The following is a 27,829-nucleotide window of genomic DNA, read 5'->3' on the forward strand; positions in this document are numbered from 1 at the left end:
GGTAAATGGTTGGTTGTAAGACAGTGGAGTCATTTAAAAGTGTCTTGAGAAGCCTGCTGGTGTTCCTAAAAATATTCCTTCAATGAAATGTGTTTAAGAGTACTGCATATTTTACCTCGTTTTCTCATTGTATGCCCTTAGGGTTTTTACTGCTCATGTAAATACTTCATTAAATGGGCAGGTCAGTGCTTTTCACACTCGTTTGCAATGTGAATTCAGTACTAATGTAAAGAGCCATACAGAATAATCCTTACACCAATCTGACTGTTTAACATGTTTTGATTTTTATTTCACTTGAAATGGCTGGCGTCTTGTCCTCAGTGGGGAAGAACTTCAAGGATATGTTTTCCTTGAAATAACAGTATTGCTAATTCAAATATTATAGCAAACCATCTGTCTTGCCCCAGATGTTACCATTTACCTTCACTGTGGGTGGGAATCATGACCTCAAGCATAATTTTGAAATAATGAGGTGCCATTGCCCACACCTTGGGTATAGCTGATATTTGGAGAGAGGAAACCTTACGCCTGCTCGTTTGAGAGATGGACTCCCCTCACTTACCCTTCCCAGAAAGCAGACCTAACACAGCGATCCCTGACAATCATGGATGCATCAAGACCCAAATATTTAAGTGAGGCCTAGTTACAGGATATTGTCCTAATTCAGAATGAATATTGCAATTTTGATCTCATTGACATTTGTCCAAATGTACCACCAATGTTTTGGTAGTAAAATCGGAATTCAGTGCAACCCATCACCTAACATAATAATAATCCTTATATTTGATATAACGTCATAACACATCTTCGAGATGTCTCAAAGCACTTCACAGAATATACTGTAAAGTGAATTGACTGTATATTTTGTGGGCGAAACGCAACAGCTAATTGTGCACAGCAGTGTCGCACAAACAGTCGTGGATTAAAGTGACCAATTTATTATTTTATTTTTGAAGGAATTATTACTCCCAGATCTGCCAATTGACTGATAACCGGGCACTAACAACCGGGCGATAGTGTCCTATATCAAATGCAACAATTAATATTATTATTATGTCCAAACATCTCAAAGAGTTTACTAGAGATTTCTATAAAATTAAGTGACTTTTCATCTATTGGTTCATGCCGCAGCCAATTTGCACAGAGCCATAAATTTATTGACCATTTTTTAAATCTGCAGGATTGTTGGACAGGAGTGTGAGAAACTCCCTTTTCTTTCAAACAGTGCTTTGAGATCTTTAACATCCACCTGAACAGGCCAGTCTGAACCTTGGTCCCATCCATAGATCGGCACCTCCAACAATACAGAGCAACTCCATCACTGCAATGGAGCCTGTACCATGATTTCAAAGTCCTTGTTTGGTTCTTGAAGAGTGTGCTACAGGGAGTGTCTACTTACAGTTGACAAAGTCAGGAAGAGATCAGATACCTTTACAAAAGATGCAAACACAAGGTACTTGAAAAAATGTTTCTTGTTTGTTTGCAAGCACACAACCCAATGGCATAAATCACATGAAGATATCTCAACTAAAAAGTTGCATGTTATGCTAATATGAAATAAATGACTCACACCCAGTTGTTCCACACAAAAGAAAAGAAAAAGGCTTGCAAAATACTTGCTCATGATGACAGTGCCCTTTAAAGTGAATTTGTATCAACTAAAATACCTTAGAGCCCTTTCTGATTTCCCTCGATCCATCGGATTTATGGGTGATATTCCCATGGTAACATTGTGATTCCTTTGTGACTTTGTCCACCCTAGGTGTAAGCAAGTCTGGATCATTCCACTTTCTTCCAACTACTGAGTCTGTGTTGAATCTTTCAGTCTTCTTCCATCTTCTACCCTGTATAAAAGTAACAAAGAGTTAAAAAAAAATCCACAGTGAGCAAAATGAGGTTCCTAGCTGTAGGAACTGGAAGTTAAATAGAAGCAGAAGTAAAATATGTGCACTCTGGACTCAAGCCATGAAACACCTGACAACCAACTAAACTCTCCTTGGTGTGAAATGCTGCACTTATTGCTCATTGTGTATTCATTCAGTTGGCTGAGCTTCAGGATTTCTCAACCGGACTATCAGACATTCTATCTCACCAGTCAGGGAAAACTACCACCTGAATGTTCCCCACTCCCTGCCAGTCACTCTCAGAGTACCCCTGCCTAATTGGTTGCCCTGCTGGTTTGCAAAACATACCTTTATCCAGCATCTAAAATGAAGAAAACATACAAAAAAAAGGAGAAAACATTTCACTTAAGTTTCTTTGCATTGTAAATAACAGAGCAGGATTACGCACATTGCCCCATTTACCCCAGGAAATTTTGCATCAGACAAAACCATTGTGGATTCAACTCCAGAGCCAGATGTGTCTCTGACTCTAGTAAATGCTCTGGAGACAGACGCGAAGATTAAATGCTTGGGTGGGGGGCAGGTGGTCTCTGAAACAACTGTGCATTTGAAAAGTAAAGGGAAAATGCTGGGGATCGGAAATGTAAAACAGAAAATGCTACAAAGGGTCTCAGGTCAATCAGCATCTGCAAGAGATTGATAGGTTAATATTTCAGGTTTGCCCATTCCTTGAAACCTGAGCATAGTTGGACTTCATCTGTCTATTTACTGGGTACCTTGTTAATCATAGCAGAAGTCATTTCAACTTCATTAAAAGGTTGTTATCAATTTATCTGCACTGCCCCTTAAAGCAAGGTATTCATTCAATCCTACTGCCTGCCTTATCTCCATACTCCCCATACCCCTTTAAGCCTTAATCTTTCAAATACTTGTCTAGTTCTCTTTTGATTCCTGACCTATACTGTTTTACCCAGTCTCAGTAGTGGCTTCAGCAAGATTGTTACAAATTGCCTCAGTGTCCCAAGGACATACACATATGTGAGAATCAGGTGAGGATAGGATCAGACTGATTTGTCATTTTGCTCTTTAATGTAGCTCAATAGCCACTAACGTTCACTGTTCAGGTTCATATATAAAAATTGCTGACTTGGGTGAGATACTGGAGCACTGCCAGTATCTGTAACTCACTCGTACATCGTTTCCCCCACAAAATACGCAGTCAATTCACTTTACAGTATATTCTGTGAAGTGCTTTGAGACGTCTCAATGACATGATAAGGCACTATATCAAATGCAAGGATTATTATTATTATTATTTGGCAGCACGTCTGTCATCTTTAGAGCCACTGAAAAAAAATCACCAACGTACTCAAAGTATACTTGGACATTTAGAAGCAAACTTTTTAGATGCAGCACAGAGATTGTGCATGAAATGATAATTTCATGCATTGCGACTATACATTTGTTTTCTCATTCCTATTTATGCAAACTTTACTGTTTTACCAAGCTGCACTTTATCATTGTCATGCAATGTGATTTGGATGGAAACCTAGGACTTATGGTTAGTTAAACTCAATCACTTAACTTAATTGTGCCTGAAAACATAGGACCAATAAAGAAGGATAAAGTCCACGTTTGGATGACACATCTGTATAAAAGGTTGAACGTTTTCTATGTTATAGGTCGGGCCAAAGGACTTCCTGAGTCAGCCACAGTTCAATGAGTTTTAGCTTGAGTAACACTGTGCAGTGTTTTAACTCATTAAAAACATTGAGTTTTGGCCTGTGACAAAAAGACAAATTTTAAGCTCAGTCTACAAAAGCAGCCACCATCATCTTCAACTGAGAATAGACTCCAATGGAGGGAGACATAGTTTGCAAAGTGGTTTTGTCTATGTACAGAGGGTATCAACATGCAGGATGGCTTTTTGTATTTGTGCAGTGCTATTTTTAAAGGGACAGATGCACTAAGAATGTGAATAGTTTTGTGTAAGACCAAGATTCTGATGTTTTCCATTTGAGGATTTGCCTCGGGTCACACCACTACAGATTTCGTTATTTATTTTAATTGTGGTCTCAATATCATTCAAACGATGAATATAGGAATAGGAGTAGGCCATTCAGCCCTTCGAGCCTGTTCCGCCATTCTATACGATCATAAGTGATCTGTACCTCAACTCCAATTACCCCCTCTTGCCCCATATCCCTTGATACTCTGATCTAACAAAAATCTATCCACCTCAATCTTGAAAATTTGAATGGATTCAGCATCCACAGCTTTTTGTCGATATTTTGAAAAATGTTGGCAGTGGTAATAATAATCCTTACATTTTATATAATGCCTTCATGTTGCGAGGACATCTCAAAGTACTTCACAGGATTTACTGCAAAGTACAGTGACTGTGTATTTATAGGTGATGTTCTTTTGAGAGTAGGAATATGGAATTTTGTTACAGTCCAGAAAATAGTTTTGCCCCCTTTATGCTAATCTGAGCATGATGTTTCTGACTTCCTGATTAATATAATTTCAGTAAGGAAACTCCAGGGGTGCAGTAGATAATTTCACATGTGAACCACACTTTGTTATGTTCACATGTGACATCAGGACCCCCTAATGTGAAGGCGCTATAGAAATGTAATTTGTTGTTATTGTTGGAGTCTTCCCTTAAAGATCCTTTAGAGATGCATTCCCTCCTGGCAACAGAATATCTTTCTGGTTTTCAGCAATTATGCTGGTACCACAACCCAGCACGCATAAACAGGAGGGAGAAACAGCCAACACTACACCTCTGAACATGGGTATGAAAATTTATTTCTGAGGATCTGCCATTTTGGATTCAGACCTGAATTGCATTTGAAATATGCAATTTCTTCAGGATTTTTTTTGATAAGGACCTTGAGCTGTGAATAGGCACTAGAAGCACATTACACAAATCCATGGGAACCCTGATCCGACAGTACTAAAGTTCATGTCAGAGGGGAGTTACCAAGGAGTGGCATAACGTACTTTCGGATACCAGAAGCATTTCTCATTCGTGACTCAAAGTTCTTATTAAAAAATATTCCTATTGCCAATCATTGTATTTTACATCCCATAGTGTATTCAAATTTTATTCCAACCATCGCTGATTTGGGTTGGAATTAATCTGAATGTAAATCTGTTGGCTCTATTGTTATATTTCTAGTACCTGGAACTCCACTGCTCTGTGTTACTAGTATGGAATCATTATTCTATTCAGGAAGTCTATGGTTAGATGATATCATTGGCTCCCCTCCCCATTGAGCATACAATGCTCTACCATTAAGAGACAATGCACACAGCAGCCCAGCAGAATCTAAACAGAATCAGAACATGTTTCACTGTTTGGGGGCACATTGTTGTTTGGGGGAAATTCCACAGGGGTTTAACATTTATTTCATTAACCAAGTCTTTTAGAGCATACAGAATTTGCTACATTCTTAAATACAGCCTTAATTTTGAAGGAGATTTTTTGTAAGTTCTTTCAACAGCTTGTCACGGAGCTGGTATTTATACCCAATCTCGCAGTGACTTGAGTCAAGGACCCAAGATGACAGCACCTGGGAATGCCCTTTCAACACGAAAGGCGCTATATAAATGTAATGTAATGTAATGTGAAGGGTGCTATGTAAATGTAAGTTGTTGTATTATTATTGTTTTTCAAGTTGGGAGGACAAAACCAGTACCATGTTTATATTGATGAGTAAAACACGGATGACTCAGAATACTATAAATTCAAACTATTTATTGGCTACAAGCAATCAATTGATGACACACCCAAAGCCTTAAATTAAATCAACAGGTACTTACAGGTTGAGCTGGGTGAGAGAGCTGATCAACTTCTTTTTAACCCAAATACCCAAATAGCCTGTAAATCCATTTTGCCTTAAAATTGAAAATTACACAGAATTATGAAAAAATCTTAAATTCAGTCTCAACTGAAACTGAAAACATGAATTATCCATAATTCTACGTGATCATAAATTTATTATGAAGAATAATACTTCTTGCATTTGATATTACACCTTTCAATTCGGAGGATGTCCCAAAGTACTGCACCGGATTTACTGAAAAGTGAAGTGAATGTGTATTTTGTAGGTTAACAAGGCAGCCAATTTATCCACGGAATATGCCACAAACAGCTATGAATGAAGTGAATGATCAATTTTATTTGGGAAATTGTTGACCACGATACTGGGAAAAACTCCATTCTCTTTTCAAACAGTGACATAGGATCTTGAAGGTCAACCTCAAGAAACACAGTTCACATCTCATCCGAAGGACAAATTTTAATATTAAATAGTTTTACAGCTCCAAGACTAAATGCCATTTCAGGCTTGCCTGAAATCTCCATCTTAAGAACAATAGTTCCTGAAATTATACAACAATGTCTCTCCAGCATCTCACCCCAAGAATTCTGTTGTGTTTGTGTTTAGTACAGTCATGTTTACAGCTTTGTGGTGCAGTGATGATTGTGCAATGCGGATATAATAGTTCCTACTGCGCCCTCTGATTAGTGGCATGGTACGATGTCCATAGTGCGCTGCTAAGGAAGTGATGAGGCATCGTTTTTAATTTAATAACATGTCGTCAATACAATTTTAAGCCAAGTTACAAACACGTCACACGGGTCTTCACCAGCAATGACATCTGTTTTTTCCACATGCAGATTTGAAGACACATAACACAATCATGGTCATAGTGACACTCTCTGTCGACACCCATTAATGAAGAATAGCCAGCGGAAAGAGGGACTAGAGGACTATAAACACCCATGGAACTGTAAGCCGGCATGATTTAACTGCACTTAAGAAAGGAAGGTCGTAAAGGTGTGTTGGAATATAACAATATAAGGAATTTATAATGGAATATTATTCAGGATTATGTTATACGAATATGTATAAAATGTGTGATTTTATGTGAAATGTTGATGGTCATGGGATAGGACACATCTGATTTCTCTGTTTCTTAAGGAATAACAAGATAGCTTTGGAAAAGGGCAGGAGGTCACCACTTATCAGTAGATAACAACAAGCCACAGAGGTAACGGTTTAAGGTACCGTCCGACACAGAATCTCTGCTTAGCAATAAGTCTCAAGATTCTGATGGGGCCTGCAAAACAACCGAAGGCAACCCTCAAGAATAGCGAACTAACGAGTAAGTTGTTTAAACTGGAGGACCTTGGTACCATCCCAGGATACTGATAAGAGATAACCATTCACTTAAAAGGAATGTACTAACAATCCCACATAACAAAATAGCGAGCACCAGATACAGCCCTAAACTGATCAATCATTTTGGCTTAGACAGGACAAAGGGAAGACCTCATGGAGACTCAAGTCAGGATGGCACCAAGCCAAATGATTGACTAACCTTAGTACGTGACAGTATCAGAAATGGGTAGAGCGGCCCTAGGAAAAGAACACTTGGAAAAGGGGTATAACTAACGTCCTCCCGACGTGAAAAGCGCTATATCAAATGCAAGGATTATTATTATTATTATTATTATTATTTATAACTAGCCCACCTCCAGATGAGAATAGTTGGAAGAACAGGACGACTCAAGAGGGAGATAGTCAGCCTGGGAGCAGAGATCAGAGGGTCACCTAAGTTTGTGAGTATACCACTAAGCTGCTTGGGCTCAAGAGAGGGAAGACAAAGAACTGCTGCTGCTGACTCCTTTAAATTGGTAGTATGAGTATTTCTTAACTGCATGTAACCAATGTGTTTTTAATATAATATAGTCAAGTATAATCGTTAAACTTTGATATAATCATTGTATTCTAGTATTGCTTTTCTTTGTATGGTATGATTGATATTACCTGTTGGGTATCGAAATAAAGCATTCAAAAGTGTGTCATGCCATATTTGGTATTTGTCGAGTCTTTTGACCGAACCTGGGATTCATTTTTCCCAACAGCTGACAGTCTGAACCTAACAGACAGAGAACAACCATGGTTGTACTCATATATCTCTTATGGGTTACACACACCCATGCACAGAGTGTGTACAACAACAACAAGAAGCTTACATTTGTATAGAGCCTTTCACGTCAGGAGGACATCCCGAGGCATTGGACAGTGTACAGCATTTCAGACCCGAGCTGCGGTCAGGGAGGGAGAAGGGAGGGGAGGGGAAGGGCAGTGGCATAGTCGAAGAGGAGGGTCTTGAGGCAGGACTTGAAGGAGGCTAAGGAGGGGTGAGGCGGACTGATTGGGGGATGGAATTCCAGAGGTTGGGGGCAGATGGGCTGAAGGCTCTCCCGCCAATGGTGGGGCGGATGGGTCAGGGGGCGCGGAACAGACCGGAGCTGGCTGAGCGGAGGGAACGGGCAGGTTGTAGGGGGTTAGGAGGTCGCAGAAGTAGGGTGGGGCGAAGCCATGGAGGGCTTTGTAGGTGAAGACCAGGATCTTGAACTGGATCCTCTGAAGGATAGGGAGCAAATGGAGTCGGGCGAGAATGGGGGAGATGGGGTCACGGAGTTTGGTGCGGGAGAGGACACGGGCTGCAGAGTTCTGGATTATCTGCAGCCTGTGGAGGGAGGAATTGGGAAGGCCGACAAGCAGGGCGTTTGCATAGTCGAGCCTGGAGGTGATGAAGGCATGAACAAGAGTTTTAGTGGCCTGAGGGGTGAGCTAGTGGCGGAGTCGGGCAATGTTATGGAGGTGAGGAAAGGCAGAGCGGGTCATGGCTTGGACGTGGGGAAGAAAAGACAGTTGAGGGTCGAACAAGACACCAAGGTTCCTGACTGGCTTGGTGAGTTGAAGTGTGCAACCATGGAGGTTGATGCTCCCAGAGGGCCTCAATCTTGTTCACATTCAACTGTAAGAAATTTGCCCTCATCCAGCACTTGATGTCCGACAGGCAGATCTGTCAGGACAGCAGTGGTTCTGGAGTTGAGGGTGGAGGCAGAAAGATAGAGGTGGGTGTCATCTGCATACATATGGAAGTTGACCCCATGTTTGCGGATGATGTCACCAAGGGGGAGCATGTAAATATTAAAGAGGAGAGGGCCAAGGACAGAGCCCTGGGGAAGCCAGAGCATGGGGGCTGGAGGAGAAACCATTAGAGGCAACAAAGTGGAGACAGTGAGAGAGATAGAAATCGAACCAGGCAAGGGCATGTCCGTGAAGATTAAGTAAAGAGGAGAGGCGGGGTATGAGGATGGAGTGGTCGACAGTGTCGAAGGCAGCAGAGAGGTCAAGTAGGACAAGGAGGCAGAGGGACCTCTGATCACAGATGTTCAGAACGTCATTAGTGACTTTGACCAGGGGCAAATGTTTCCGTGCTATGGGCAACGCAGAAGCCGGATTGGAGGGGTTCAAATGGCGAGAAAGAAAGGTGTATACCTACAAACACACATGCAGTCAATTTCATCTGGCAGATTGGCTAAATTGGCTTGACACTGAGGCCTTTAGGCTTTGGTCTCAAGTTAGATAAAAGCATTTATGGGGTCTAGGAAGAGAATACGTTTTGCTGCCCTTCACCAGATCCAACGCTGAAAATACAGTAAGTATTAAACCAAATGAAATACTTAACACACTCTCTAACTGCAAAGTTTATATAGATATATTTAAAAATGATCAATTATTTCATTTGGATGTTTTTTGTTTGGGAAATTGTTTTTTTTAGCTTACAATAAACAGTTAAGGTTTGATTTTTTTTGACCATTCAATCAATCGGTGCAATTTGGAACAGATGCCTGTCTGGTCATCCAAACACCAGGATCACACTAAGATTGGCGAGCAGTAGAGTTTCTTTATTCAACTCAACGCAGAAGCTGCAGTAGTTACAGAGACCAGATCTTTCCTCTCTTCAAAATGGCCTGAACACTTTGCTCTTTGAAATGTTTCAGTGTCGTCACAACCTTAGAATTTCAGTACAAAATTATATATTATGCTTGGGTAAGATGAGCTGAGGAGAAAATTAAACCTATCCCAGATCAAGATCAAGCCTTTCCTTATTTTAGAATGTTTTTCCTGACTTTAAATATTTAATTGATTTTCTGGTTTGCACAACAAAAGTATCAAAAGAATGAAAGTCCAGTTATATTTGATGTTACAGTGCATGTGTTTCTCCTCCTCTCTGCCTTAGCTCTGTATCTGTCTCTCTGATTTCTCTTTTTGGAGCTTTCATGTCTCCTTCTGTATCTGTGTGTTTGTACAAAAAACATTTATTTTAGACTTGTTTTCCTACAGTCTGAGGGTAGAAACTCTGACTGTGTTGTGTTAATTAACAGAGTGTTTAAAAAATACTAATGTTTTATTGTCAATCAATCTGTAGCTTTGGCCCCTCTCCCCCCCCACGCCACAATCTCTATCACAATGGCTGAGCTCAAAGCCAACCATGCATTGCACTGTAGGTTAGTGAGATACCATCGTAAGTATGATTTTTTTGTTGAGTTGTTTTGTCATCCAGCTCATTGGCAGTTCAATGCGCAATGTGTCTGCTTCAGGTCCAACTATTGTGCTAGAGTTTAGGGAGGAGGGAGGTTACCGGCTGATAATTCACATGTATGTTGTATATTGTTTTAGAGTGTTGTCTGAGAAACCCAGCTCCTCTTTTCCCCTCCCAAAAAATGCTATGTGGTGTTCAAATAGTATTTTGCAATAACACGATAAGAGTTTATTATGGGGTTATTTCATTAAGCAATAAAACATTTAACAATGCTGATTCAACAGAGAAGCCACAGGGTGTATCACCTATGCAGTGTTGCAGGAATCTTTCATGGTCAACACACTATTTCATAAAGAACTTCACTGCTGTCACGGTACACCTTTCACAAGTTTCAAAATTATTTTGAAGATACTTTTGTGTCTTGAATCATATCATGAATACCTTATTAAAAGTTACATGATTCCAGGATGTTCAATTGCTACTTCCTGGGTGACAGGGCAATTACGTGACTGACATTGGGATGCAGATACAGCTTTTATTGTCAGCCAGGTGTCTGACACGTGCAGAATCCCATCGATTCAGAGGATCCAAACCCGACTGATAATTCCACTTACACCTGGAAATTCCATGTCTGGATGGAATATGCACTCTCTCCCTACACTGCAGAGATACGAAAACAGAGAGAGCTGAGAAAACTCAGCAGATCAGGCAGCACCTATGAAGAAAGGAAAGTGAGTCAACATTTCGGGTCCCTTCGTCAGAAGTTGACTCACCTTCCTTTCTCCATAGATGCTGCTGAGTTTTTCCAGCTCGCTCTGTTTTGTTTCAGATTTCCAGCATCTGTAGTATTTTGTATTTTCTGCAGAGATACATCCTGCTTACCTAATTCTGGAGGCAAAGGTTGGTGAGAACCAACGCCAGGCGACCCTAAAGTATGTGTTGGAGTACTGATGGAGTCTAACCAGCTAAAACTGCATGGCTTAGAACCAGTGTGATATGTGCAATGGTATGGAAAATAGCAAGTGTGCTGAATCTCCAACTTCTCCACCCTGCAACAGAAATGTATGGGAACATAGAACCACAGAACCATATAAATTTACATAAAATAGGAAGCCCATTCAGCCCATTGTGTCTCTTTTAAAGAGCAATCCATTTGGTCCCATTTACGTGCCTTTTCTCCATACCCCTGTAGTTTACTCTTTTTAGATATCTATTTGGTTCCCTTTGGAAAGCTAATATGTATTCAGCCTCAACCACTGCTCCCAGCAGGGCATTCCATATCCTAACAATTCTGGGTGTGAAAAAAATTCTTCTAATCTCCCAATTTTTTCGTTTACTAATGTCTTAAATTGATGTCCTCTAGCCACTGATTTACCAACCAGTGGAAATAATTTCTCCTTATTGACTTTATCAAAACTTTCATAATCTAACAGACCACTATCAGGTCACCCCTGAAACTTTGTTCCAGCAGAAAATGTCCCAGTTGCTCTAATATCTGCTCATAGGCCAAACCACTTATGCCTGGTATCATCCTAGTAAATATCCTCTGCATCCCTTCTATAGACTTGACATTGTTCCTGAAGTGGAGTGACTCAAACTGGACACAGAGTAAAGGGGGAGGTGACCAGAGGTGTGGTCGAAAATGTAAGTATAAAGGTAAATTAACTGTTCAGAGTGATTACCAGTGGTTTATAATATCAATAATAATAATCCTTGCATTTGATATAGTACTTTTCACGTCTTCTAGATGTCTCAAAGCGCTTCACAGAATATACTGTAACGTGAATTGTCTGCATATTTTGTGGGCGAAACGTGGCAGCCAATTGCGCACAGGAGTGTCCCACAAATAGTCGTGGATTGAGTGACCAAATTTTTTTTTTTTTTAGGGATTATTATCCCCTGAAAAGCGATCCGCCAATCGACTAACAACCGGGTTCCGACTTACTGCTAGGTAAACAGAGGCGTGTGGACTAAGGAAACTTGCCCAACTTTTCGCCCAGGAATCAAATCCAGTTCTCTCACTTGCGAGGCGAGTGCTCTAACCACTAAACTACAGGATTCCTGACTTATATTATTCCTATATAATTAACAGTGAGCTATTGCACAAGATTTGCAGTGTTATTAATACTCAATACAGCACCCTTAATAAGCCATCACAAATAATAACAACTGGATGAAGTTTATGATGCGTGACATAATTATCACATGTTGCAATTGTCAGCCCAATTATTTGCCTTATTATTATCATCAGCACTTTCTATCTTAACGTATAATAATAAAATGTCAAATGCCATTAAAAGCACACAGAGCATTACCCAGTAGATGTCTCATCTGTATGGTATTTAACACTCCTGGTAATGAAGCATGGCATACAGCCTGACCAATAAGGATTGTGTGGGTGATATTTTTTTCAGTGCTGCTTTCATTTAAGACTTCATAGAGCTTCGCAGTGCTCATCTCAGCATCTGTGTTGTTCATATAATGGGGGAAGAAAGAGAGGCTCAGAACCCTTTTATTTGATATACTGTGTAATATGATTGTGCGCCACTGGATAGATTGAGTTTATGCCACTCCACCACTCACCTCACACTGATATAAAATAATAATCTCTGCCGTAGGTAGACCAGCTCGTGAGAATCATTGGCTAGGAATACAGTACTGGGTACTTATGGGAATCTGCTGTTTTACTTCAGCCCCTCAGAGATCAATATTCTCAGACATTTTATAGTGGAACCTGCCAGAATACATTTCCCTGAGATGTCAGGTCCCAAATTCCACCTAATATTAGCCTATGGAACAATTTTGTTTTGAGATTAATATTGTACAGAATTGTATGAAATTCTTCAATTCTGTCTTAATTTAGAAGCTAATTTTATGCAGTTCATAAAAGGAATTGGGTTCAGAATTAAGAAGGAATTTAAGAATTCTCCACAATTCTGCACAAACTTACATTTTAAGACAAAATGTTTTTACAGCCTAAACTAGGATGGAATATCAGGCTTGTGATAGAATGGAGTGGTCCAGTATTCTAGTACAGGATTACCAATAGGCTAGCTCAACTAATGGCACTCCCCCCTCTGAGTCAGAAGGTTGTGGGTTCAAGCCCCACACTAGGATTTTGAGATTGAGTCTAGGCTGATATTCCATTGCAGTCCTGGGGAAGAGTGTGCTTTGTCAGAGATGCAATCCTTTGGATGAGATATTAAACCAATGTCCTGTCTGCCTGTTCACATGGATATTAATAATAATAATAATCCTTGCATTTGATATAGCACTTTTCACGTCTTCTAGTCATCTCAAAGCACTTCACAGAATATGCTGTAAAGTGAATTGACTGTATATTTGTGGATGAAATGCGGTAGCCAATTGCACACAGCAGTGTCCCACAAATAGTCGTGGATTGAAAATGACCAATTTATTATTGTTTTGTTTTGGAGGGTTTATTATTAGACGTGTGGAGTAAGGAAACTTGCCCAAGGTTTTGCCCTGCCTGGAATTGAACCCAGGTGTCTCGCTTGCAAGACAAGTGCTCTAACGACTGAGCTACAGGACTCCACGAATCTATGGCACAATTTGAAAGGAAATTAAAGAATTTATGGCACAATTTGAAATGAAAAGGGAGTTTTTCTCAGACTCCTTGCCAATAATCCTCCAGTTGAAATAAGTGATCATTCAGTTCATGATTGTTTGTGGGACATTGCTAATAATAATAATCTTTGCATGTTATATAGTGGTTTATCATATTGATCAAGTTTAATGTCTCAAAGCACTCCACAGGATTTTACTGTAAAGTGTACAGTGTGCAGAAAATTGGCTGCTGTGTTCGCCTACAAATATACCATCGCTACACTTTACAGTAAACTTCTATGAAGAGTTTGATATAAGATGCAATATCAAACACAAACGTTAGTATTCTGAGCTCCCGTGCAGTCTTTTGAGATTGATTTGCACCTCGATAGCCAAAGACCAGCTTTCAGCAACCAGCTTTGAGTCAACTCAAAACAGGAGTTATATAAAACTGTTACTTTTATGAATGTCAAAAGCCCTGAGAATAAACACCTGGATACTTTAATTAGGCAAATATTAACAAGGACAGTATGAGGATCCAAACAAATTATGTATGATCTAGTAGCCATCACCGAGACATGGTTACAGGGATTTCAAGGGTGGGAGCTAAATATTCCAGGGTATGTGGTGTATAGGAAAGATAGGCAATGTGGTAAACGAGGAGTGGGGGTTGCCCTGCTAGTAAAGGATGGGATAAAAACAGTAGAGAGGAAAGATTTTAAATCAGAAAAGCAGGAAGTAGAGTGAGTATGGGTACAGTCACGTAACAACAAGGGGCAGAAATCTCCAGTGGGAGTAGTTTATAGACCCCCGAACATCAGTCACAGTATCTCTCAAGGTATAAATCAGGAAATTAGCAGAACATGTAGTAAGGGAAAAACATTAATTGTGGGTGATTTTAATCTGCACATAGATTGGGACAACCAAATTGGGAAAAATATGATAGAGGAAGAGTTTATAGAATATATTAGGGATAATTGTCTAGTTCAGTATGCCGAGGAGCCAACCAGGGAACAGGCCATATTAGACCTTGTTTTGTGCAATGAAGCAGGGCTGATCAGCAAACTGGAAATTAAGGTTCCTCTAGGGTAAAGTGATCATAATATGATGGAAGTTAGCATTAAGTTAGAGAGAGAAGTAGTTAAGTCCAAAGCAAAGGTTTTAAATTTAAGTCGAGCCAATTTTGCTGGTATAAGAGAGGATTTAGCCAAAATAAACTGAGAAATTAGGTTTAAGGATTTGACAGTATCTAGCAATGGCAGACATTTAAGGAGATAGTGCAAAATTCCCAGCGAGCACTTATTCCTTTGAGAAATAAGAATGCCTCGGGAAAGGTGGCCCAACCGTGGCTAACTAGAGCAGTTAGGGAAAGTATAAAGTTAAAGGAAGAAGCCTATAAAACAGCTAAGATGAGTAGTAAACCCGAGGATTGGGAGAACTTTAGGGATCAACAAAGGAGAACCAAAAAAGTGATTAAGAGGGAGAAAATGGAATATGAGGGCAAACTAGCGAAGAACATAAAGACAGACTGCAAGAGTTTTTATAAATATATAAAGAGGAAGAGGCTGTCAAAGGTAAATGTGGGTCCTACAGGCAGAGACGGGGGGAATTATAGTAGGGGACAAAGACATGGCAGAGTCATTAAACAAGTACTTTGCTACTGTCTTCACCTTAGAAGACACTGAAAACCTACCAAGAATAGAGGGGAACCAAGAAGAAATGTTAGCGAGCAACTTGGGGAATTAATATTAGTAAAGAAATGGTTTTAGGTAAATTATCAGGTCTTAAAACTGATAAATCTCCTGGACCTGATGGCCTACATCCTAGGGTTTTAAAAGAGGTGGCTACTGAGATAGTGGATGGCTTGTCTTTGATCTTCCAAAATTCTCTGGATTCTGGAACGGTTCCCATTGATTGGAAGATTGCAAACGTAACACCACTATTTAAGAAGGGTGGGAGAGAAAAGATGGGGAACTATAGACCAGTTAGTCTGACATCAGTGGTAGGGAAAATTCTTGAGTCCTTAATTAAGGATGTCGTTATGGGATTCCTGGAAGACCATAACAAGATTAGGCAGAGTCAACATGGCTTTACAAAAGGGAAGTCATGCTTAACTAATCTTTTAGAGTTTTTTGAAGATGTATCTAGCAGGTTAGATAGGGGGGAACCAGTAGATGTAGTATATTTAGATTTTAAAAAGGCATTTGACAAAGTGCCACACAAAAGGCTATTGCACAAGGTTAAGGCCCATGGGATTAATGGGAACATATTAGCATGGATTGAAGAGTGGCTAACGGGTAGAAAACAGAGAGTAGGGATAAACGGGTCATTCTCGAATTGGCAGGATGTGACTAGTGGAGTGCCACAAGGATCAGTGCTTGGGCCTCAGCTATTTACAATTTACATCAATGATCTAAACGAGGACATTGAATGTAACGTATCTAAATTCGTGGATGACACTAAACTAGGTGGGAGAGTAAACTCTGAGGATGATGCAAAAAGATTGCAACAGGATATAGATAGGCTAGGGGAGTGGGCGAGTAGGTGGCAGATGGAATTTAAGGTGGGGAAGTGTGAAGTTATTCACCTAGGTAAAAAAAAATAGAAAAACAGATTATTTTCTAGAGGGGGAGAGATTAGATAGTGTTAGTGTTCAGAGGGATTTGGATGTCCTTGTGCACCAGTCTCAAAAAGTTAGTTTGCAGTTGCAGCAAGCAACTGAGGAGCGAATCTTATTGAAACATATAAGATTCTTAAAGGGCTGGATATAGTAGACACTGAGGGTCTGTTTCCCCTGGTAGGAGAATCTATAGCCAGGGGTCACAGTCTTAAAATTAAGGGTCAGCCTTTTAGAACAGAGTTGAGGAAACATTTCTCCACTCAGAGGGTAGTGAATTCATGGAATTCACTACCCCAGAAGGCTGTAGATGCTCAGTCCTTGAACATCTTCAAGATTCAGACTGATAGATGTTTAAAAAATAGAGGGTTTAAGGGATATGGAGATAGAGCAGGTAATTAAGAGTTAGGTCTGAAGATCAGCCATGGTCTTATCAAATGGCGGCGCAGGCTTGAGGGGCCGAATGGCCTACTCCTGCTCCTAATTCTTATGTTCTTATGTTCTTAAATTAAATGTTTGGAGCATTGTTTTACAGTAACAGCTATGTCAGTTTGAAGAGAACCCACCACTAATATCTTCTTATCCTATTGGGAGTGATTAAGAACTCTACAAGATTGGTATTTTGCATGTCCGAATTCACCAGTGGTATCTCATATATGGAGTAATGTTTTAATGACTATTAGTGGTGTCAGCGCTTGAGAATTCAATCTCGAGGTCATGGCAGGAAAGATATTATGAAACTTCATAATAAACAGAATACCTCACCAGTGATTGTGAATTCCAGGCAGCCTTTAAGAAAGATTTGCTACAACCAGTGGCATTTTATTCCTGACTGATCTGGGTTGAAACCATTTTAGTACAATAACAACAACAACAACAAGATTACATTTGTATAGCGCTTTTCATGTCGGGAAGACATCCCAAGGTGCTGGACAGTGTACAGCATTTCAGACCCGAGCTGCGGTCAGGGGGGGAGAAGGGAGGGGAAGGGCGGTGGTATGGTCAAAGAGGAGGGCCTTGAGGCGGGACTTGAACGAGGCTAAGGAGGGGGGGAGGCAGAATGATTGGGGGATGGAATTCCAGAGGTTGAAGGCAGAGTGGCTGAAGGCTCTCCCGCCAATGGTGGGGCGGGTGGCTCGGGGGGCGTGGAGCAGACCGGAGCCGGCTGAGCAGAGGGAGCGGGCGGATTGGTAGGGGGTTAGGAGGTCGCAGAGGTAGGGTGGGGTGAGGCCATGGAGATCTTTGTAGGTGAGGGCCAGGATCGTGAACTGGATCCTCTGAAGGATAGGGAGCCAATGGAGTCGAGCGAGAATGGGGATATGGGGTCACGGAGTTTGGTGCGGGAGAGGACACGGGATGCAGAGTTCTGGATTATCTGTCGCCTGTGGATAGAGGAGTTGGAAAGGCCGACAAGCAGGGCGTTTGCATAGTCGAGCCTGGAGGTGATGAAGGCATGAACAAGAGTTTCAGCGGCCTGAGGGGTGAGGTAGTGGTGGAGTCGGGCGATGTTACAGAGGTGAGGGAAGGCAGAGTGGGTTATGGCTTGGATGTGGGGTAGAAAAGAAGACAGTTGAGGGTCGAACAAGACACCAAGGTTCCTGACTGGCTTGGTGAGTTGAAGTGTGCAACCATGGAGGTTGATGTTGTCAGAGCCTGAGGTGCTGAGGCGCTGGCGTGAGCCAATCAGGAGGGCCTCAGTCTTGTTCACATTCAACTTAGGAAATTTGCCCTCATCCAGGATTTAATGTCCGACAGGCAGTCTGTCAGGACAGCAGTAACAATAACAACAACTTGCATTTCTATAGCACCCCTCATGCAGGGTTGCATCCCATATTACCAATAACGACAAGAAACTGAAAATGCATGAGACCTTCTTTAATTCTTTCACAGCAGACCTGACTTCTTGACTGGTGTTCCAAATCTGCCCTTTGATTCATTCCACTGCACAGCTGGAACAGAGCTGACTGCCGACTCAGCTCCAATAAATGCTCAACAGTCAGGTCAAGAAAACCTTACCCTGCAAAATACATTCCATATGTGTTGTTCGGCACAGGCAACCGTGATTCAGTGAGCTCTGACTGTGCTCTTCATAAAATAAACATGCATACAATGCATATGTGGAAAGGAATAAGTAAGAGGGTGTTAAATCTTTCAGATAGTTGCTTAAAAGAATTGCTTAAAAGATAGTTGCTGAGAATGGAGCTGGCTCTTTTTTCCCTTTTTATATTGCAATAGGTACATCTATAAAAAAACCTCAGAGTTTAAATATTTTTCTTCCCGATAAATTTAAGAATCATATTTCAAAAGAATGTTCACCAGTTTTGCTGCAATGAGATGGGCTTGATATGCTAGACATATATGTGAAACTCTAAGCAGGCTGGTTTGGGTTCTCTTGAGAACAGTAATGGGTTTCTGTTTCGGCTGCGAAACAATGTTCATGAAAGGCTAGCGTTATTGACAAAAGGCTGTTTAATGAGTTCTGCTGTGAAACGGCTCACTGCATAAAAGCAGCAAACAATGAGTCTAAATGAGTACCATTTCATGAGGAATCTTTTGTCACAATCTATTTTGTTTGATTTCATTTTTCAATAAAGGTTTTGTGAAAAAAAACAAATGTTTTGTTTGTTTGTAGGTTTGATTTAGAAACCAGGGGGTAATCAATCTCACCACTGTAACAAAAATATGCCTTTGATATGTATTGAGGAGCTTGATAGTAGAGTCCCTGTCTCTCCCTGAATGTCATCAGACAGCTGTAACTTAGTGGGGAAAAAACAACAACCACAACTTGCATTTACATAACCCCCTTCACACAGGATAGTGTCTCGGAGCACTGGAAGGAAGGATGGAGGTTTGACAAATCTACAGCAAGCAGCTAGCATGACTTGTGGGCACATGTTGTAGAGATTATTATCAAAATAACTTGCTGGAAAGTACATCCATACCATTTAACTCACCTTTGTTGAATTGTTCACTTTACAGCTTCTAGCTTTTGTGTGGGCACATTCTTCCACATCTGGAGTATTAGCAATTACTTGACATAGGTGACATTCTTGACAATGAGACTGGCACCACAGCTGTGGCTCTGCATCTTTTTGAGTTGGGGTGCTTACAAATGTATCTGAATTCCTCATATGTGCTGGCTGATATTTGTCCACACTGACCTTGGGGCTCCTCATCCATCTTCTTACCTGTGAATATATAAAAACACAGTTTCAGAACTAGTGTAGGTCTATAAAGATGCAACACAGGTTAGTACTGTACTTACGCTATTTAGTATAACTCCACCTTTTGTTATGCCATCTTTTTCATCCTCACCTCTCTTCTTCCCTCTCCTCTATTGGACACACTGACTGTTAGGTGTTAGCCCTGCTCAGTTGGTAGCGTTCTCGCCTCTGAGTTTGAAGATAGTAGGTTCAAGCCCCATTTCGGGAATTTGAACTCACATACTCAAGACAGACACTCCAGTACAGTGCTGAGGAGTCCTGATTGTGAGAGGTGCCGTCCTTCATACGATTCATTGAACTCAAGACACATGAAGGGTCTGCCTGTTCAGGTGGACAATAAAGATCCCATGGCTCTATTTGAAAAGAGAAGGGAGTTTCTCCCAGTGTACTGGACAACAATCCTCAAGATAAAATTGATCATTCACTACATGGCTGTCTGTTGGGGTATTGCTCTGTGCAAAATGGCTGTTGCTTTTGCCTACAAACACATTATACTTTGCAGTAAATCTTGTGAAGAGGTTTGAGATGTCCTGCTGATGTGAAAAATGCTATATCAAATGCAAGAATTATTATTATTACAGTAGTTTAATTCTATGGGCTGGGCATGTAATCATAGACAGCATGTGTGGGCAAAAGTCAAGAAAACAGAGTTAATCTGGACACAGGTGGAATGTCCCATAGGTGAATGCTCAGAAATACAACAAATCTAAAAATTGGTAGAGTTTGTCCCTGCTACAGTGGATTCCTCAGTTACATGAGTGTGGACAGTAATATTAATATTCCTTGCATTTGATATAGCTCCTTTTACATCAGGAGGATATCTAAAAGCGCTTCAGGATACAGTGTAAAGTGTAGTGACTCTATGTTTTATAGGTAATTTTGGTAGTCAATTTGTGCAATTTGTGCGGTCAGGGAGGGAGAAGGGAGGGGAGGGGAAGGGGGATGACCGATGGCATGTTTGAAGAGGAGAGTCTTGAGGCGGGACATGAAGGAGGATAAGGAAGCGGAGTGACTGGGGGATGGAATTCCAGCGATTGGGGGCAGAGTGGCTGAAGGCTCTCCTACCAATGGTGGGTCGGGTGGGTAGGAGGACGTGGAGCAGGCCAGAGCCAGCTGAGCGGAGGGAATGGGCGGGTTAGTAGGGGGTTAGAAGGTTGCAGAGGTAGACCACTGACCGCAGAGGTTACAACACTGACTCTACAGCCCCTGTCCCTTTCCATTCGATTTCAAGATCCTCTCACTCATTTTCAAATCCCTTCATGCCCTCGCACCTCCCTACCTATCTGACCTGCTTATCCCCAACTCCACTGCCTGCTGCCTCCGCTCGGCTGGCTCTGGCCTCCTGTTTGTCCCTCGCTCCTCCACCATCAGTGGCCATGCCTTGAGCCGCGCTATTCCCTGAAACTCTGGAACTCTCTCCCTCAATCCCTCTGCCTTGCCCCCTCCCTCCCCACCTTCATATCCCGCCTAAAGACTATACTTTTTGATCGTGCTTAAGGTCAGCTCCTCCCTCCCTCTCCTCCTGGCTCATTGTCAGATTCCGCCACTGGAGTGTTGTACTAATCAATTTAAATAACACACATTCCTACAAATTCACCTGATGATACCTGCCTACTTTAATCCAAAACAGAAGCTGGTTGTTTCTGTGAATGACACTCCATTCCTGGATGCTACTCCGCATGAAGGGCACTATATAAATGCAAGTTATTGCTGTTGTTTCACTACAACTGCTAGATCTTCACTGTGACTGCTAGTATCTGTTGCACTCTGCTCCAGTAAAATTTCTCTGAGATGTTTAATGTTCTTTTCTCCCGAGCTGTCGAGATGTTACAGGCTTCAAAGATGCAGGAGCCATTAAAAAGGCATATGCTGTACCACGCAAGAGTCTCCTTTACAAACTGATGTAATTGGGTCACATGGTTGACTACCATTTTTTTCTGATTGTTGGATGTGTGGGTGGGCTATCAATAATTTTAAAAATCCATTCTCTTGAGCCTTAAATATCCAAATAGTGAGTCTTGCTAACGTGACTCATGTTGGCAGGCAGCAGGAGTGATTAAGATATTTTTCAAACTGCTCACTTGGTGATTGTTTCTGATCAATAAATCAGAGCTTTAAAAACTGCAGCATCTCCAAATTAAACTCTGAGGTTCAACCCTGTGATTGTTTTCAGTCAGGAGCATCAGGGGGATTTAAAAATAAATTGGTCTTCAGCTGTGCCTTGTAGCTGATGATTGCTATCATGGGCTTTACACAAAATGTGTTCACAACAGAGACAGCTTGACTTTATGTTCTTGGAAGCCAGGGATCTAGACATTGTTTTGGTAATGATTAATAGCCGTATGTCACTATTGTATTATAAAACATGGTTTGTGATGTACGGCCACACTATATATTAATATGTTAACTTAATTTACAAATACAAAAAATAGAATAAGAATAATCCTTTACATTTGATATAGGTCTTTCGTATCAGGAGGACATCTCATAGCGCTTCACAGGAAATACTGCGTATTTTCTAGGTAATACTAATAAAAAATGAGCAATTTTGTAAATTAACATGAATGCATCCAAAAGTACAATACATTTCAGTCATGAAACTCCTTTTCCAGAGAAGGGAACTATCATCTTCTCTGTGGCTATAAATGCCATTGTCTACATAGAAATTTTTACAATTGTCATTTTTAAAGGTGTAATCCTTTCCATTACTATTCCACCACAGCACCATGAATCATGTGTACTGGAATGATATCCAGCCCATAAGCAATCTGTGCTACTTGATGTTTCATATCAAAGATGCAACCTTAATGGCCAGCCGTGAAAAGGACAGATTGAGCGTTGTACTAATCAATCTAAATAACACACATTCCTACAAATTCACCTGACGATACCTGCCTGTTTTAATCCAAAACAGAAGCTAATTGATTCTGTGAATGACACAAAAAGTTGTGCCATACAAACAAGCTGTATGAATAGTTTTTTTTAACATGTTTCTTTAACACGTCAATGAAACAGATTGTTTAGGAGTAATAATAGTTTGCAAAAATTCAGTTTCGATAGTGAATTAATCACCCCTTTAAATGTCTGTATTTGGCGTAAACGATTGCCAATGAAATTCTTCGAGCAGTATAAATACTGCAGCGTGAAACACAATGACATTGGATTGAAGAGGGAGAGTAAGTATATGACGTAACTCACAATGCAATACAGTTGGACATTCACATAAACCTGCTCCTACAATGTCTTGGTATTGCAAGCATCTGTAGAACTATAAATGATCTTTCAAACAAATGTAATGCTCTGTTTTGTGAAGGTGGTTTCGTTTTAAGTATGTTTTGAAATACATCAATGAAACAGACTGTTTAGGAGTAATAAACTGCAGTAAATTGTACATTTTAATTTCCATTGAGCTCCTGCTCCTGCAAGGTTTTGGTATTGCAAGCATGTGTAGAACAATAAATGATCTTACAAACATAATCACCTATGTTTTGCTGTTTTGTAAAACAAGATATTGCAAATCAAGAGGATACCAAAGCTGTAAAATAGATTTTTCCAAGGAAAATTTGCGCACGGAAATTAAATTAGGTAGCAATAGATTTTTCAAAATAATAATATTCTGTCCTATTGGATGTCTGAAAATCTCAAAGAAAAGAAATGAGTTCCTACATTCTAAGTGACACTTAATACTAAGCCTTCTGTAACTCTATCTCCTGACATTTACCCAGCCAGGATGATCCAATATTGTAAATCTCAAATTAAAGCAATGACACTGAATTAATCGGCCCCTTGAACAAATCCGCAGTTTAATAAATATGAATTGAAAAACAAATGAGATTTCCTTACCCGTTTTTTGAAAAACTGAAATGCAGAGCATTTGGTGACAGAAAAGCCAGCTATCGTCTTGTTTTTCATCTTCTGAATCCTGCAGTGGAGCAGTGCTTCACATCCAGCAGCTGGATAAAATCTGCTTAGTCAGTTCATCTGCTTTGTCCATTATGTGCACCAAGAGTAATTTGTGAAATGAAGATAAGTACCTGGCAGTTGATAGTCTGGGACTCCCTAAAGCCCAGGTGATGTTCTTTCCTCCTCTCGCCTGTATTGCATCAGTCTCTCTTCCCCTCTTCAGCCCACAGTGACAGGCTGGTAAGTCACTGCATAGAATTCATTATGAAATAAAATCACTGTGCAAATGGGGATGTGCCAGTAAATGGTTTCATCGCCACGCTCTCTAACAGGCAGATGCAAATGAAAGCAGCACTAGCTTTCTTGAGCACTGCATTGCAATGCTGTGTTCTCACTGAAGAAAGAACCTGCTCCTCAGTCTTCTTCAGGGGCTCCTCTCATGCCCCAGGGGATAACCCGAGCACAACAATAACAAGCTGGCAGGAGAAGGAAAACAAGAACTTCATTAGTGGAAAATTCCCAAATTGTCATCAGGTTGACTCAAATGATATATGTATCCTCTCACTAATGTATCTTCAATGATTCATTCATTTAGCAGAACCTCCTGATTGTTCCTGTGAGAACTGTAGATCAGCATAAGTGCATATGAGCAGGTCTTTACTATTACATTGGGCTGCAGAGTTCAGCAATGCCATCAAATATTCAGTCTGACTAACGTGCAGCTTATTAGCCTGTCATTTTTTCTATTCACAAACACATCTCCGAGACAGCTTTCAGAGTCGCATTTAATTAAAGATGCTCCATTATCTGCAGTTTCGCATCACCTCAGTTTCATAACTGTGAAAAATCCCATCTTAATAATATGCTTCATTACTCAGAATGTTCAGTTATTATTTGATAGTCGAAAACAACAACTGCAACACTGTAGGGAGTGTGTGGGGTATCATCGCCTCATCCTCATTAGTTGCTTGGCAAAAGAATAGCAATAACAATCAAATGGAACTTTAGAAGCAACTGTGTCCTCGTGCTCACTGGAGCGAAGTGTGCGTGCATGTGTGTATTTGTGAGGGGTTAAGTGTCACAGAATAGAATATATTGAATGAGTCTTATTACCTGAAAGCTGGCAATTTTTTCGCATTGGCTTGTAATGCAGGACCTGAGATATTGGACCCAGAAGAGGCGTAAAAGGATATCTGGTACAAGCAGGAGCATGGAATTAGACAAGGAGAACAACATCATGTGGAGAACAGCATCAGAGCAGACATGATGGACTGAAAGGCCAATGGTGGTGCTACCATTCTGTGGAAGTGAATAATGCAGTTTCTGAACAGATTCAACTTGATTATTATCATATACAATATGTTAAGAAATGTCACTATTTCAATCGTTGACTATCAACTGGTTTTCGGTGTGTACAACCCTCCCCCCACACCTCGACATCAGGCTACTGGCTGGGCCCAAAGCTCCTGGCGAACCCCATCTTTGTTCCTCATCTCAGTGATCAACTTTACGGTGTCACTTCACAGAACACTGGCCTAATTCAATCTGTATACTGGTATACTAACAAGTGGGCACTGAGACTTGCTCATCAGAAAAAAACATGGTCTTAGCCTTAATACCATTTTAAGATTATAGGTAATTTTGGCAAACAACAACAACAAATTAAATTTATATAGCGCCTTTCATGTCGGGAGAATGTCCCAAGGCCCTGGACAATTGAAAGGTTTGCTCCGAGAAGGTACAAAAACGATTACTGGGATGATAGCACATGGTCCTAAATTGGAGGTATTAGGGGGTATGACAAAAGTGAGGAACAATGGGATTAAAGGATTTGCCAAGATCTTAAACTGGTGGAATGGAGCTGAATGGCTTCCTTCAGATCCTATTTTTCTATGTTTATATGTTTTTAAATTCAGTCCTAATTTCCTCTCTATCTGTGACCAAGGCTTCCTCTGCCTCCTTGTCCTCCTGGACCTCTCTGCCTTTTTCGACACAGTCGATCATGCCATCCTCCTCCACCGCCTTTCCTCCATCATCCACCTCAGTGAGACCCTACTCGCTGGTTTGAGTCCTACCTCACGAACCACCAGCAGTACATCTGCAGAAACAGCTTTTCCTCCCACTCTCACCCGGTTACCTGCGGGGTACCCCAAGGATCCATCCTTGGCCCCCTCCTCTTCCTAATCTATATGCTCCCCCTGGGGATGTCATTCACAGATTTCCACATAAGAACAAAAGAACATAAGAATTAGGAGCAGGAGTAGGCCATTCAGCCCCTCGAGCCTGCACGGCCATTCGATAAGATCATGGCTGATCTTCTGACCCAACTCTAATTACCTGCCCTATCCCCATATCGCCTAATCCCTCTATTTTTTAAAAATTTATCAGTCTTAGCCTTGAAAATTTTCAAGGACTGAGCATCTACAGCCTTCTACAGCCCCTCTGAGTGAAGAAATATTTCATCAACTCTGTTCTAAAAGGCTGACCCTTAATTTTAAGACTGTGACCCCTGGTTATAGATTCTCCTACCAGGGGAAACAGTCCCTCAGTGTTTACTTTATCTAGCCCTTTAACAATCTTATATGTTTCTTACACATGTCCACATGTATGCGGATGAACACCCAACTCTATTTTTCCACCTCACTTTGCGACCCCCTAACGTTCTGTGAGCCTGCCTGTCAGACATCAGGAGCTGGATGAGCGTGAATTTCCTTCAGCTAAATGTTGACAAGATGGAAGCCATACTCTTTGGCTCTCGTCAACGTCTTAGAATCGCAGGGTTCTCACCTCCTCCACCTGCCCGACCTCCCCCTAAAACTCTCCGAACCTGTACGCAACCTAGGCATCAGGTTCGACCCCCAATTATCCTTCCACCCCCACATCTGGTCCCGCACCAGCACTGCTTTCTTCCACCTCTTTCGCATCGCCCATCTCCACCAATACCTCACCGCAAAAGCCGTCGAAACCCTGGTCCATGCCTTTGTCACCTCTCGGCTGGACTATTCCAATGCCCTCCTCGCCGGTCTCCCCTCCACTACCATTCATAAAATCCAGGTCATCCAGAACTCTGCCGCTTGCATTCTTACCCACACCAAACTCTGTTCCCTGATAACCCTAGTCCTTGTCAGACTGCACTGGCTGCCTGTCCCAGAGAGGATCTACTTCAAGATCCTTACTCTTGTCTTTAAATCCCTCCACTCCTCTGCACCCCCCTACCTCTCTGACCTCTTCTCTCCTCTCTCTCCTCACAACAGTGCCCGTTGCCTTCCCTCCACCGGGTTTGGCCTCCTCCTTGTCCCCTGAATCCTCCGCTCCACCATCAGCGGCAGTGCCTTCAGCCACTGCGCCCCGAGGCTCTGGAACTCTCTTCCTCACTCCCTTCGCCTCACCCCCTCTCTTCCTATTTTCAGGTCTCAGCTGAAGACGTTTCTTTTCGACCGCGCCTTTGGTCACCTTCCTCCCCCTCCCCCTGGCTCGGCCCCGGGATCCGTTACTGTGAAGCGCTCTGAGACACCGTCCTGCATGGAGGACGCTATATAAATCCAAGTTGTTTTTGTTGTTGGATGTGTCTTTCTCACAGTGAACCCCCTGCTCAGGTCCAAATCCCTGACTGTCCTGCCCTTTGGATGTCCTCCTGACATAATTGGCACTTTACAAATGTAATTTATTGTTGTTGAATTTTCTCCTCTTTAGCTTGTCATGCTGTGCCTCATCTAGGAAGAGAGCATAGCACCAAAGATTGTCCAAAATGGAAAACCTTCCATTTCACAATATTTTTCCCTTGAACTTAAGTTACAGAAAATAACAGGAGCTTAATCGCTTTCCCCAAAATTGCCACTGTATGTTAAATCTGCTTCAAATTTAGTGGACATATTTTAATCTCTGACAATGTTGAACCAGGAAGAATATAGGAAGATGTTGATTTACATTGTTGTGCATTTGCCTATAAATAAACAGTCACTACACTTTACAGTAAAATCAAAGTCTTCTTTGTCAGTGCTCCTTCAGAAAGGAGTAGAAGAACAGAGAGGCCCAGGAATCAACATGCATAAATTATTAAAGATGGAAAGGCAGATGGGCAAAGCTGTGAAAAAAGCTAATGGGATCCTGGGTTTTATAAGTTGGGGCATAAAATGTAAAGCAAAGTCGTAATGCTTATCGTGTTTAAATTGTCAGAATGTTTTTTACCCAGTTGTGCACCCACAAAGGAGGTGCAAATAAGATTACTAGGATAATAATAATAATAATAATAATAATAA

General features: G+C 41.2%; 1 protein-coding gene across 1 annotated transcript in view; it reads right to left on the reverse strand.

Annotated features, from left to right (window-relative positions):
• LOC103185162 overlaps window positions 1–23,898 on the reverse strand; it is a 50,779-nt gene extending 26,881 nt beyond the window's left edge. Inside the window, exons 1-3 of the mRNA XM_042332873.1 lie at window positions 23,511–23,898; window positions 19,398–19,631; window positions 1,668–1,844 (exon numbers count right to left, since the gene is read on the reverse strand). Coding sequence (XP_042188807.1) covers window positions 1,668–1,844; window positions 19,398–19,631; window positions 23,511–23,579 — 480 coding nt within the window. The 5' untranslated portion in view covers window positions 23,580–23,898. The remainder of the gene's footprint in view (window positions 1–1,667; window positions 1,845–19,397; window positions 19,632–23,510) is intronic.
• Window positions 23,899–27,829: the final 3,931 nt, after the last annotated feature.

This window comes from Callorhinchus milii, unplaced genomic scaffold (assembly GCF_018977255.1).
Source record: "Callorhinchus milii isolate IMCB2004 unplaced genomic scaffold, IMCB_Cmil_1.0 Scaffold3, whole genome shotgun sequence".
Lineage (NCBI taxonomy): Eukaryota > Metazoa > Chordata > Chondrichthyes > Chimaeriformes > Callorhinchidae > Callorhinchus > Callorhinchus milii.